The sequence below is a fragment of the Babylonia areolata genome, chromosome 22, assembly GCF_041734735.1.
Source record: "Babylonia areolata isolate BAREFJ2019XMU chromosome 22, ASM4173473v1, whole genome shotgun sequence".
NCBI classification, from domain to species: domain Eukaryota; kingdom Metazoa; phylum Mollusca; class Gastropoda; order Neogastropoda; family Buccinidae; genus Babylonia; species Babylonia areolata.
In genome coordinates, this window is record NC_134897.1 from 10,189,166 (window position 1) to 10,203,739 (window position 14,574).

Genomic DNA, 14,574 nt, shown 5'->3' on the forward strand with positions numbered 1-14,574 from the left:
TACACAAGTCATTATGAATTCTAATTCTGTAAAAAAGAAAAAGAAAAAAAAAACAAAAAACAAACTCACTTGCATGTTCAATTCCAATGATATGACCATACAGTCTCAGTCTTGTTTGTTTTCTCATTTCGAGTGCCAATTTCATTTTAAGTGCCATATATCATAAGGATTAAATTAACACTTTTTGGTACCAACACATACACAAATAAAACAACTAAAACGTTAAAAACATACGTAATGAAATCATGTCACTTTTCGGTGTACAATTTAACCATACAAATATTGCACACAATAAGTATAAAGCCCATTTCGATACAGTGTACTGGCAAAAAGCACATCAATATCAATGCTCAAAGAAACAAAAAAGAAAACAGGTTACAAGATTCTCCAAAACTAAGAAAATAATATCCTGCTCAGTACCATGAAATAATTCTCACCAGCTACAAACACCATCCGTTGAGTATTTTCAGCAAAGTGAGATTCAAACAAAAGAAACACAGTTTGATCTGGACTTTGTCTGATCAATAAGGACCAAAACAAAATGTGAAGATCTGGACTTTGTCTGATCAATAAGGCCAAAACAAAATGTGAAGATCTGGACTTTGTCTGATCAATAAGGACCAAAACTAAATGTGAAGATCTGGACTTTGTCTGATCAATAAGGACCAAAACAAAACGTGAACAAATTCTAAAGGTGTGCTATTATTATGTATCTTGTGTCATTGTATCATGACATATTTTGTCATGTAAGAATAATCATTCATGTTGTGTGCTTGTATCTTGCAACACTGTGTAATGACAAATGAGGTAAATAGAAATATGCCCTTCATCACAGTATTCATCCCACTGACTTCCAGCGGGTGGACCTCTAAGTCCTTGATGGGTACAACAGCCAAGCAATTAGATCCGGGGTTCAAATCCCAGCAACTTGGTGGTTTGTGGGTGCAGATTTTTCAAATCTCCCAACTCGACAGATGCGCAGACCCGCTAGTGCCTGAACCCCCTTGGTGTGTACACAAGCAGAGGATCAAATGCGCATGTTAAAAGAACCAGCAATCTATACCAGCATTCAGTGAGTTATGGAGACAAGAACATACCCAGAATGCACACCCCTGAAGATGGAATACAGCTGCCTACATGGCATGTTAGAAACAGTCACACATAAAAGCCCCCAACTGTACACACAAGAAAACAAGGGGGTTGCAGCCCATGAACACAGAAGAATACATAGACACTGCATTCTTCCCACCTATTTCCAGCCACTTGATGCCTCAGTCCTAGATAAAGATTTAATAAAACTGACAGTTTAGACAAACCCAGCATTATGCTGGTGCTTTTCATTTCTTCTAAATTAAAAAAAAAAATTACTAAACTTCTTCCCTCGTCCTCACTCCTGTAAGGGAAATACATAACTGAACTACAATGAAAGCAAGCAATGGCACTGATGCTAAGACAACCACAGCACTTTTGAAAAATGTTTTGGTCCCCAGTTATCAGGCTTGGACCTTCCACCAAACCCACACATTTCCTTCCGTACTAGTTTCTGGGTTTACTAGCTGGTGAAAATAATTGTTTAAGATGTTATTTCTTTCATTTCAATGCAGTGATGTTTTCCAGTTTCATCCAAAATGAAAGTATAACTTAAAACCACTAACACAATGTGTTCTGTAATGATTTTCATGGCACTGAACCTGAACACCCCAGTATATTCAGAAGCATGTAACACACTGACACACTCCACAACACACTGTGCAGTGGTCTTTACAGAGCCCACAGCATGATACACAGCACTCCCCACAGAGAGGACCCCTGCCCAGGGGACAGGGAGAACACGTCAATACAAATGTCATCCATCAACCTGACACCTCAATCACAGTGACAAACATCACAGCAGACTACACAAGTGAGGTGAAGGTTCTTGTGAACTCGAGAACAAGATACCCCTTGCAGTGAAACGAGTAACATGAGTAGTTTATTCAAATTAACTCGAATAGCTTTATCTATAATCTCTAATCACCTATAATACTGGTGATGCCCCCTCTCCCATCTGCATACCTTGTGAAAGCAGAGAGGACAACAACAACAAAGCAGACAAACAAAAAGGGAAAAAAATCGCTAACAATTTTTTCTCAACGGAACAGGGTACAGCATGGGAAGAGTGAAAAAAAAAAAAAAAACCCATTCAAAACCATGTTCTGCCTTTCAAAAATTACACTCCCAGTACCTTCATAACAGAAAAAAACAACAAGTGAAAAATAAGAGATGATGCCACAATCTAAACTACCGGCTAAAGCTGTGGTACACTACCTAGGGAGTTCCATGGAGCAAGTCATCAGGGTAATGCAAAGGATGATGTCATGATTCTGCCCCTCTGCTCACTGTCTTAACCATTTTCAAATGTCTTCCATCAGATGTATTACAATCATCGCTATCTTACAGGTCAGTCATTTGTTGAATAACAAGGTACACCCACAGCAAAAAGAGTTATCAAAGACGGAAACAGTTGTATGTTTAAAATTGACTGATAATCAATGTCTGACAACAGGATACTGGGTGGGGGACAGGGAAAGAGAGACACAGTGTATACAATCTTCATAAATCTGTCTGTCTATATGCAGCATATGCAGCATGCCTTTGAGAATACTGGAACAGACCAATAGGAATAAGACAGATTAAGATAAAAAAAATAAAAATAAAAAAACATACCAAGAAAAAGAAAGAAGACAGAAAGACAGCTGGAAAATGTTGGGAGAAAAGGGGGAAGAAAAAAATCACAAAATGAAGGGGGGAAAACTGTTTTGGAAGGAACTCCCTTTCAGAACTTTCAAACGCTCTCTGATTTCTCTTTTCATAAAAAGAAAAAAAAAAGAGAAAAAAAGAAGTGCAAGGAAATAAAGACAGAGGAAACAAGAGACGTCGGAGACAAGAGAGAGAGAAAACAGAAACAGATCAACGAAGTCTTCACAATCTGAAAAAAACAGACAGACGTATGTACAGCATAGATCTTGGTTCACACTATGCAGCAACTTCACTTCAGATACTGCCCCTCCACCCGAAGTACATCAAACACCCTGTCAGACAGAATATAACAGAAAGGAATGGAGAACAGAATGGAACAAAACAAATCAGAATTGGACACAACAGGATTCTAAGAAATAAGAATAAAAAAAGAGAACTAGAACAGAATCAGAAGCAATTAGAACAGAATACAAAGAGAATAGAACAAATTTAGAATAGAATAGTAATTGAAAGTAAAACAGAACGGATGTCTATATGACCAAAGACACAGAATCACCAGGAACAATGCTGAGACAGTGTTGTCTGATGTGGGAAAACACCAACATAACCCAGTATGTACCACCTCACTCTCCACAACAGCAACAGTATGGCTGCCTGAATAAAGGTAATGATGGTCGCTCCTGTCAGTCTACCTGTAGAAATGTGTGAAGGAGGGAGTTTCAGATCAAGAATTCAAAAAATGAGAAAACGACAACTTTTGAGTGGTGATCTGGATGCTAGCCTTTTGGACTGATAGCAAACTGAGATTCGCCAAAAGTTTGAGGGTGATCTGGATGCCAGCCTTTTGGATTGATAGTAAACTGTGATTGGCCAAAAGTTTGGGGGATGGAAAAAGAAATGAAACTAAGAAACTTACAATTATTTTGGTTGATAACACTCCCCTGTGAATTAAATCTGTTCAACTATTAGAAAACAGGTTTGACCAAAGCTGTTTTCTTTTAAACTGTAGTACACACACACATAAGATTTACAGAGATTACACTGAAATGGATCACTTCCAATTAATCTATTTCCAATCAAATTGTAGTACACACATAAGATTTACGCATATAAGACAGAAGTTAATCGTTTCGAATTATACTCCAATACACACAGGATTTACCCTGATGACAGAAACTATGCAGACAACCATGTATCTCAAACCAGCAGTTATCACCTTTTTGTTATTTATTTCTGACTCCTTCCCAGGGCAGCCTTTCCCTTATCCAAAACATCATAATCTTTTGCTGAAGAAAATGCATGACAATACTGATGATGCCAAATGATAATGCTCATTTCAAGCCATTCCTAAGGTTAGCATTTTCAAAATCACATCATTTATGGGATAAGGATATAGCTCTTGTCTTAGAAAACAAAATTTTCACTTTTCACTAAAGACCCTTTTCCTCTCTCTAGAACATCCTACAACAATCAGTCAAGGCATAATCAATGGATAAAAAATATCTAACACAATCTCACAAACAAAACGAAACAAAAACAGCAAAATGGCTACAACGAAAGCAATGTCAACTGAAACTGTTTTAAGCTGCAGTCAGTTCTCTCTGACTGTGAAGCAGTTTTACTGCGTCTCCAAAGCCCTTCAGCAGGGGAGGGGCGAACCGAGCACTACACATGTTTAACAGGTGGAGGAATGCTGTTGCCAAAGCAGAGAGCGCAAAATGTGCAAAGGTTTCTGGTGAATACGTTAAACAGGTGTATCAGTGTTCTACCAACCATAAACCAATCTGCCCAGACGTTAATAATTACAGCAACACCCTGCTCCAATCTAAGAGTGGTGGGATTGTGATTATGCCAACCGCAGGATTGTAGTTACACCTACAGCTAATGGCTTGTATGTATCAAAACCTGTCGTTACTGAAGATAAATCTAAAGAAAATGGTCAGTCGCTTATTTTATGCCAAAATCTAATTTTTTCACATCTTGTATGATGACAACACTTTATTGAGCAGGTACTTTGAAAGAAAAAAAAATCTTAAATCTAAAGCAAAAAAGAAAGATTACACAAATAAGCGTGACATAAAGATTATGAAAAAAATCGTTAAACTGATTGTAATGCTTCAACGCTATCACCTTGAGCCCTACAGTCAAGAAAGATACATAATCAAAAGATACATTATCAATCAAAAGGTATGTTTATAGAATATGTGTAACAGGCACTAGTTTTGTCAAATTTACCAAAATCACAAGCTGTTGATTTCAGCAGACCTTGTACAAAAAGTGTAAACTGTCTCACAGGAATGTTTTTAAACATTTTTCATGAACATGAATATGGCAGGAAGCTTGACAAACAGTGCCCAGTTACACAAATTCCGCAATAAAATAACAAGCTTAACACAGTATAGAAAATAAATACAGTCATCCTGTCCCTTCTCTTGCTTCAGCAGCAAGATCTTCAAAACTTGAATATTCATGAGATACATGACATGCAGATATTTGTATCATTACATAAAAAAAAAAGGAATTAAAGTTTGAAGTGAAAACCAACAGCCAAAGAACATGTGAAAGTACATTCTTCAGTTAAATTTGAAGTTTGGCTTGATCAGCTGATGTTATGAATGTGCACAGGAATTTCATGGTACTCGTTTTGTGAAACGCACAGAGCTGGAAATTACACAGAGAAGTGCGCTGTAGAAATGTCTGTCATCATTTGGATATGTGGACTCATGTACCGGGGGTGGGGGTAAAAAAAAAAAAGTACACTGACATAAAGGTGAATATGGAAGCCTCATCAAACCTGTGTCACCGCCAGTTTTACACAAGAAGAATTTTAAAAAAAAAACACCAGACGTCCCAACCCCCGACAAAAGAGAGACTCAGAGAGTGAGTGGAATCAAAGGCAAAAAATAAAACGAGAAAGGACTGGGCAAGCTAAGTGAGAGAAATGGGAAACTGAAGGAAGGAGGAGAAGAAGGTGAGGAGGAGGAGGAGGAGGAGTGAAGCATAAGCACAGAGGTCAGGCAGGTGGCAGGTAAAAACCGGCTGACCTGTGCACAGGCACCTTCTTGACCTCTTCCGTGCACGTCCACACTGCGTCCAGCTTGTGCGCTTTCACATCAACTAGAAGCCAGTTTTCACCATACTCCCCTACCTTCTCTTCCCGGGTACTGGTCAAGGCGCTGATGATACCAAGATAACCAATCAGATTGCAGGTTTGTTTTGGGTGGGTTTTTGGGGTTGTTTTTTTTAACAGGATAACCCAATCAAATGACAGGTTATTTTAGAAAAAAAAAAGTCATGTGAAGTTTTGTTTTAACAAGTTTACCATCAGATGAGTATTTCTGTGTGTTTATTTAGACATAACCTATGTCAGGTTTGTTAACCAATCAAATGACTGGTTATTTCAACGTAACAAATCAAGTGACTTTTTTTTTTTTATATATAAGTTAATCCATCAGATTTTTTTTCACACGAGATAACCACTCAGATGACAGGTTGCTTGGGAGAAGTGTTGGTGTTTTATAAGATAACCTATCAGATGATCAGTTGTCTTTACAAGATGACAAATCATATGACAGGTTTTTAGAAGATTACCAATTAAATGACAGGTTGTTTGGGATTTTTCTCTTCAAGAAGAAAATGATCACCTGCTTGGATTCTGCTTATGTACACAAGTTTAAAGACCAGTCTGTCAAGTTAAACTGCCTCAATTCTGCACACTGGGTAAGTCTGTTTCAGTTAAAAGACCAGCATCATTATAACCAAGATCAGAAGGTGGATTTGTGCTGGGTTTTTTCTCTGTAGCACTGACATAAGTTATTCAAAATAAAGCAATCTTATTCTATATCGAAGCAGTTAAAATAGCAGAGAAAGCAGAATGGGTTCAGCACTCTGGATTTAACTCACTCCGGATGACGGAACGCTATAGTGGTTTTGACAATTAAAAATTTTTCCCTGTTTTACTCATGGGGTAGCATAACAATCACAGCTACACCGGGCATTGCGAACATGTCAAAGATCGAATGGAAAGTTTCTCCATGAGATTCCGAAACAACACACTCCACAGCGAGCCAGCGAGTTGAGGTACACGACAAGCTAATCTGCATACGTATCAAAAATGACATCACAGGCGATACAAGTGGAAATTTTTGGAGCAAACCAGATCATGACAGCGGCTTTTACCACTGCTGGAGTGACTGAAATCCTTCAAACTGAAAGTTTCGACACTGACAAGGATGATGAAGACATTGAATAAAGTATCTGTAGTGAAGAAAGCTACTGGCAAGTAGGTACTGATTGTGATTCAGCTTCTGAGAGCAGTGAAGAGGGAGGGGGGTGGGCATTCACACGATGTGAGGAGAGGGGTCAGTGGGTCAAGTACTGTGAGTTTCATTCAGTTTGGAAGTTTTGTATTTTTTGTGATTTTTTTTTCCTAACCCTAGCAAATGGGTCATCGGAAGGGAAAAGCAAGGGAGAGAACTATTCGTCCGGAGTGAGTCAATGCGATACAAAAATACAAATAAAACAAAACAAAACAAGAGGCACATTTTGGAAAGGAAACAATCATTCGATGGCCTACTGTTCACCAAAAATTATTTTAATGGAAACAGGATGATAACCTGACTGTTCAAACAGGTGACAATGCTAGTAAAGTCAGCGAACACAATGAAACACACATTTCTATTTGTATTTGTATTTCTTTTTATCACAGCAGATTGCTCTGTGCGAAATTCGGGCTGCTCTCCCCAGGGAGAGCGCGTCGCTACACTACAGCGCCACCCTTTTTTTTTTCTTTTTTTTCCTGCGTGCATTTTGATTTGTTTTTCCTATTAAAGTGGATTTTTCTACAGAATTTTGCCAGGAACAACCCTTTTGTTGCCGTGAGTTCTTTTACGTGCGCTAAGTGCATGCTGCACACGGGACCTCGGTTTATCGTCTCATCCGAATGACTAGCATCCAGACCACCACTCAAGGTCTAGTGGAGGGGGAGAAAATTATCGGTGGCCAAGCCGTGATTCGAACCAGCGCGCTCAGATTCTCTTGCTTCCTAGGCGGACACGTTACCTCTAGGCCATCACTCCACATGGTACAAATACAACACAGTGGCTGACCACCCTCAGCCCTGGTCCTCTGACCAGCTTCCCTGCTGCATCAGCACTGAAAAAGGTCAGTCGCATACTTCTGGACACTGTCGCTGCCAAAGGGAAGGTGCGGTGGCTCTTCTTCATCTGATTTCTGTTCAGCACAGGGAGGTGAATTGGTGTGGGTTGTCCTTCACTGGCCCCACTGTCATACCCTAACAATGTGCCTGTGTCTCTCAACACTGTGCCTGTGTCTCTCAACACTGTGCCTGTGTCTCTCAAACTACAAGGTCAGACTGCACTGGTTCCTTACGTACCCACTTATATCTCTATGGAATGAGAATGAAACATAAAACACTGAAACAAGATTTAGATTTGGTGAGACTGAAATATCTATCCACAATTTTCAGTATCGCCAATCATGTACCAAAATCTTATTTGTTCATTATATCCAGAAACCAAAGAAGAAGCTCATTCTATACTATGCTGTCCAGTGTTAACAGGATCTAAGAGAACAGTTTATCCAAGTCAAATACTTTCAACACCCTTGCCTGTTCAGACTTATTTTGTTTACCTCACCAATAAATGAAAAGACTGTCAAACCTTTCACTATCTGTATAAAGCACTCAAGAGGTGAAGCGTGTATGTCACACAGTGAGGACCAATGTGAAGGTATGACTCCATTGTTGAATAAACTTTCTCTCTATATATATCTGTGTGTGTGTGTGTGTGTATGTGTGTGTGTGTGTGTGTGTGTGTGTGTGTGTGTGTGTTTAATTCCATCAAATATTCTCAATATAAATATTTTTGTCCATACTGTTTCAACTATAAACTGCACAGTCACATTTTAGAAGCCAACTATCCCAGCCAAGGAAAGGCTGGTTTCCCTGAGGTATCTGAAGACTACCACAAGTCAGGCAGCAGAGAAGATTTCTGATGGCAGCTTTCCGCACCATACAGCCTTACAGGGAATGAAGAGGATGTTGGTAAGCACAGTTCCTGACTGAACAATCTACCTACACAAACGCACAGTCACCTCCCCTTCCCACCACGCAGCAGCTTCAAGGCCATACACACACTGGAGGTGGGATGGACTGGGGGAATGAGGCACAGCCATAACTTCAAGCAAAAAGGCTCAGAGGGTTAGTTCCGACTAAGGGCAAGGAATTTACAAATATTAATAAAAAAAAAAAAACAACCAAGATAATGCTGAAGCACAGACACAGGCTCTTTTTTTTCAGACATACACTGCTGAATAAAACTTTAGCTCTGAGTTAGACAGCCAGTGCAAAACCAAATAAAACTGGCCCAAATAAGCAGCCATTGCACTCTCGTACATCAAAATATATATTTCAAAGAATAATAATAAACTCTACTTTGTCACTGATTGGGTAACATGGACAATTTTGCAGAAAACCTAGCTTAGCCAGTGGAGACTTGTTTAAAAAAAAAAATCAACAAAAGGGCTTAAAGATGTAATTAAAAAATGATGAACAACACTGTACTTGAAGGCTGGTTATAATCCTGCATGATCAGTTCTAGAATAACGTGGTAACCACAGCAGTTCTTTTTTAATGGGGGTGATGGGTGGGTTTGCGGCTGCTGTTTTATGATGAAGAATTCAGATTTTCAATTTCACTGAGTGTGTGTGAGCGTGTGTATGTGAACTTGCACATGTGTGTGCATCTGCATGTGTGCATGCATCTCTGGGTGTCTGTTCTTCTCTGTGGGTGCATGCATGTTTTGCACACAAAAATCATTTCCACAATATGTAGATATCACTCTGTGCTAACGCAGTTCCAATCTACCATGTTACAAATCCTTAATTAACAACTGCACAACTTCGAAAAGAGCAATAAGCAGCCAAACTGGGTTTCCTAAGCAAGACAAAAAAAAAAAGACATTAACATACTTCAATGAGCAAAACAAGACTTCTTTTTTTTCTTTTTCTTTTTTTTATTTTTTTTATTAATGCAGACAGAAATGATTCTGGTGACGTTTTGTGGGAGAAGCCACTGAAGCTTCCTGCGATTAAGAATGTGTTTGTATGCTTGCTTGCTTGTGTGCATGTCTGTGTATGTGCAAGGTATAATTTCATGTATCGCATGTGTAAACTTGCGGTGTTTGTTAGCAAATTTGGTTTGTATGTATAGTGGCAGTTTTCTTATGTAAGTTTTGTGTGTTTTCTTTTATGAAAAAAAAAATAACAACAACAAAAAAAAAACCAACTGTTTTTTCCACACTCTGCTCATTTTTGTGGTTATTCCTGTCTAAATTATAGCTGCAAAGTATCATTTAATTTCTGTAAAGAAAAAGCATCTCAAAAGGTCAACAAAAATACAACAGCAGATACGGATATAACGATTCCTAATGCTGTCTATCATAACATAAACAAAGCCTGTAAAACAAAGTAGAAAAAAAAATCTAACACAACCAAAATACAAATTTACACATAAACAAGCACGAGAACACTATCATCTACACCCACATGTCTGTGCCTCAACAAAACACTTGAACAGAAAAAAAACCCACATGCATCACAAGTCAACAAGCACAAAAAACAACCCACCCCCCACCCAGCCCCCCAAACAACACACACACACACACACAGAGTAAACACCCACCCCCACACCCCACCTCTTCAACATGGACACATGGTATGCCACACACAAAACAACACTCAAGCTGTGAACATCTGTGAGGAGAGCTGTACTCACTTTCTGAGCACCTCAATGTCGTACTCGTTCTCATCGGTCAGGTAGGCCGGGGGATGGAGGATCAGCCCGATGTCCAGCTCTATCAGTTTGCTGTGAGTGGCCAGGGCCAGGGAGTTCTCGTTGGGCTGAACACAGCGATAAACAAGAGAGGCAAGGCCTTCAAGACTCACTTGTGATACACTTTAAAAAAAAAAAAAAAATCCAAGCTTTTTATGTATTGAGTATAATTTCAAAATGTAATGTTTAAGATGAGAGAGATCAGTTTAAAGCACATTAAGTCCCCTAGCATTAATTACAGAGTAATTTCCCTTTTTCACTCTCTGCACCAAAACATTTGCAAAATAAATAAAACTTCCATGCTTAGCAAAAGAAGTTCCTGTTTGAACAAAAAATGATAATAATTGGGGGGGTGTGCCCATCCCAGAGGTGCAATATTGTTTTAAACAAGATGACTGGAAAGAACTGAATTTTTCCTATTTTTATGCCTAATTTGGTGTCAACTGACAAAGCATTTGCAGAGAAAATGTCAATGTTAAAGTTTACCACGGACACACAGACACAGACACACATACACACACGGACAACCGAACACCGGGTTAAAAACAATTCACTCCTTCAACCCCTTTTCACTCAATTACTTATCAACCCCCTGCTATACTAATTATTCATTCATTCATTTATTAATCTACTTAATCGTTTTTTGTTTTGTTTTTAAATCGTGCTTTAATCACTCACGTAAATTCATTTATCAACTCCTGTTATTAATTTATTTGTTTATCTATTTATTTATCATCACAGCTAATAGCTCAGACAACCAGTAGAAACTGTCAGAAACAATGACAATGGCAAATGTTTCAATGAGGGTAAAATGGATATGCTGAAATATTACACCACACCCTAAGAAAAAAAAAATACTACAGAAAAAAGAGAAAAAGAATGAAATAAATAGCATAAACTAAATCACAAATAAAAAATAAATGAATCAACATATATATGTAATACAATTTACAAAGTCTTCATGAAAATTCAATGTTAATGTAAAGGAAAAATTGAAGAGAGAGAGACAGCCAAAGACAGAAACAGAGACAGAGACAAAGACAGAGAGAGACAAAGAGACAACCCAACACAGAAACAGAGACAAAGAGACAGCCCAACACTGAAACAGAGACAAAGACAGAGAAAGAAACAGCCCAACGCAGAGACAGAGATAGAGACAAAGACAGAGAGACACAGAGACAAAGATAGAGAGAGAGAAAGACAGCCCAACAGACAGAGACAGCCAGCCAGAAACAGAGACAAGAGACAAATACAGAGAGAGGAGAAAGAGAGAGAGAGAGAGAGAGAGAGAGAGAGAGACTAACACAGAGACAGAGACAGCCAGCCAGATAAAGAGACAATGACAAAGAGAGAGAGAGAGAGAGATATACAGCCAGATAATGAGAGAACGACAGAGAGAGAGAGAGAGAGAGAGAGAGAGAGAGAGAGAAAGCCAGATAAAGAGACAATGACAGAGAGAGAGAGCCAGATAAAGAGACAATGACAGAGAGAGAGAGCCAGATAAAGAGACAATGACAGAGAGAGAGAGCCAGATAAAGAGACAATGACAAAGACAGAGAGAGAGAGAGAGAGCCAGATAAAGAGCCAATGACAAAGACACAGAGAGAGAGAGAGAGAGAGAGAGAGAGAGAGAGAGAGAGAGAGAGAGTGAGAGAGAGAGCCAGATAAAGAGACAGACAGAGAGAGAGAGCCAGATAAAGAGACAATGACAAAGACAGAGAGAGAGAGAGAGAGCCAGATAAAGAGCCAGATAAAGAGACAATGAAAAAGACAGAGATTCAGATTCAGATTCAGACAGTTTAAAAGACAAAGACAGAGAGAGAGAGAGACAGCCAGATAAAGAGACAATGAAAAAGACACAGAGAGAGAGAGAGACAGCCAGATAAAGAGACAATGACAAAGACAGAGAGAGAGAGAGCCAGATAAAGAGACAATGACAGAGAGAGAGAGCCAGATAAAGAGACAATGACAGAGACAGAGAGAGAGCCAGATAAAGAGACAATGACAGAGAGAGAGAGCCAGATAAAGAGACAATAACAAAGACAGAGAGAGAGAGAGAGAGCCAGATAAAGAGACAATGACAGAGAGAGAGAGAGCCAAACAAACACCCAGCCAGCCCCAAAGAGTGACAGAGTGAGGAGTGTCACTGACCTGATTGACAGCAAAGCTGGTGATGATCTCCTGCTCCTTGTGCACCACCTTCATGGGGTCCTGCAGCCTGGGTTCATCACTGCTGCCTGTCCGCATCGACTCCTCCTGCACACCCCACACCATCATGACATCCCGTTACTCATAACACCCTTCAATTACCTCACTGCTCCCTTCTGTCAACTTATAACGCCCTTCTGTCAACCCGTAACACCTTTCTGTCAACCTATAACGCCCTTCTGTCAACTTATAATGCCCTTCTGTAAACCCATAACGCCCTTCTGTCAACCTATGACGCCCTTCTGTCAACTTATAACGCCCTTCTGAAAAACCGGAACGCCCTTCAGTCAACCTATAACGCCCTTCTGTAAACCCGTAATGCCCTTCAGTCAACCTATAACGCTCTTCTGTCAACTTATAACGCCCTTCTGTAAACCCGTAACACCCTTCAGTCAACCTATAACACCCTTCTGTCAACTTATAACGCCCTTCTGTAAACCCGTAACACCCTTCAGTCAACCTATAATGCCCTTCTGTCAACTTATAACACCCTTCTGTAAACCCGTAACACCCTTCAGTCAACCTATAACACCCTTCTGTCAACTTATAACGCCCTTCTGTAAACCCGTAACACCCTTCAGTCAACCTATAACACCCTTCTGTCAACTTATAACGCCCTTCTGTAAACCCGTAACACCCTTCAGTCAACCTATAACGCCCTTCTGTCAACTTATAAAGCCCTTCTGTAAACCTGTAACACCCTTCAGTCAACCTATAACACCCTTCTGTCAACTTATAAAGCCCTTCTGTAAACCTGTAACGCCCTTCTGTCAACCTATAACGCCCTTCGGTTAACTTATAAAGCCCTTCTGTAAACCTGTAACGCCCTTCTGTCAACCTATAACGCTCTTCGGTTAACTTATAACATTTTCTCTTAACTCATCATGCCCTTCTGTTACCTCACTGGTCTCTTCCATTAACTCATTACTCCGTTCTTTTAACTCATCACGACCTCTGTCACCTATGCATCCTCATCTCTCCCTGTCGTTAACGCATAAAATCCTTCCGTTAACTCATCACAGGCATCAAGACATTTTCATCACAGGATATAGAAAAACAACTAACCTGATCATAAACATTTTTTTTTTACATAATAAACAAAACCATATATATCAAGTATATAAAACCCAAATCTGCACATGATCTTGGCCCCCCCCCCCCAAAAAAAGGATACAACACTGTAAGAATCCATGATGATGAAGTTCAGATAAAGACCAACAAAAACATTCAACAATTTCTTTTTAAATGTTGGTGAATGGACCAGCAAAGCAGAAACTAAGAAAGGAAAAGGCAACAGAAAGAAAAAAACCAGGAAAGCCAGAAACACAGAGAGCGATAGAAAAGAGAAAATTTCCAGAAGGTGGGGATTATTTCTCCTGCAAGGTCTTCCAGCATTCCTGAGAAAATACAACAATATCCAATGAACCAACAACACAGATGACACGCTAAATCTTTATCAACCAAACTCCTCCCATTGCTAGCAACTGATGTGTTTGTGGGACTGGGGTTTTTTGTTTGTTTTTGGTTGTTGTTTTTTGCTGCCCCATCATCTTCACCGTTTCAGTGGTATTACTCCCACACTGCTCATTTGGATTCCCCCATTCACGGCCACACCCGGGTTCGTTCGTCGCAGTTCCAGCGTCGGCAGTATACAGGGAATCATCGTTGTTAGGTCGCCAGGAGGCCACACACCAGAGGAGACCCTGCACTGCTGCTCAGTCACTTTGGTGGTGTTCAGTGGTGCCTGGTCTGTTTTAGCGTACTTAGGACACCAC

The 14,574-nt window shown here is 39.7% G+C and overlaps 1 protein-coding gene across 6 annotated transcripts in view; it reads right to left on the minus strand.

Annotated features, from left to right (window-relative positions):
* The window catches only part of LOC143297010 (dmX-like protein 2), a 137,244-nt gene that overhangs the window by 24,250 nt on the left and 98,420 nt on the right, over nt 1-14,574 (minus strand). For 5 of the 6 annotated variants that reach the window (XM_076609134.1, XM_076609132.1, XM_076609133.1 and 2 more), the window contains exons 50-52: nt 12,743-12,847; nt 10,535-10,659; nt 5,784-5,915 (exon numbers count right to left, since the gene is read on the minus strand). In XM_076609134.1, coding sequence (XP_076465249.1) covers nt 5,784-5,915; nt 10,535-10,659; nt 12,743-12,847 — 362 coding nt within the window. The remainder of the gene's footprint in view (nt 1-5,783; nt 5,916-10,534; nt 10,660-12,742; nt 12,848-14,574) is intronic. The other variant, XM_076609137.1, reaches the window with a different exon arrangement.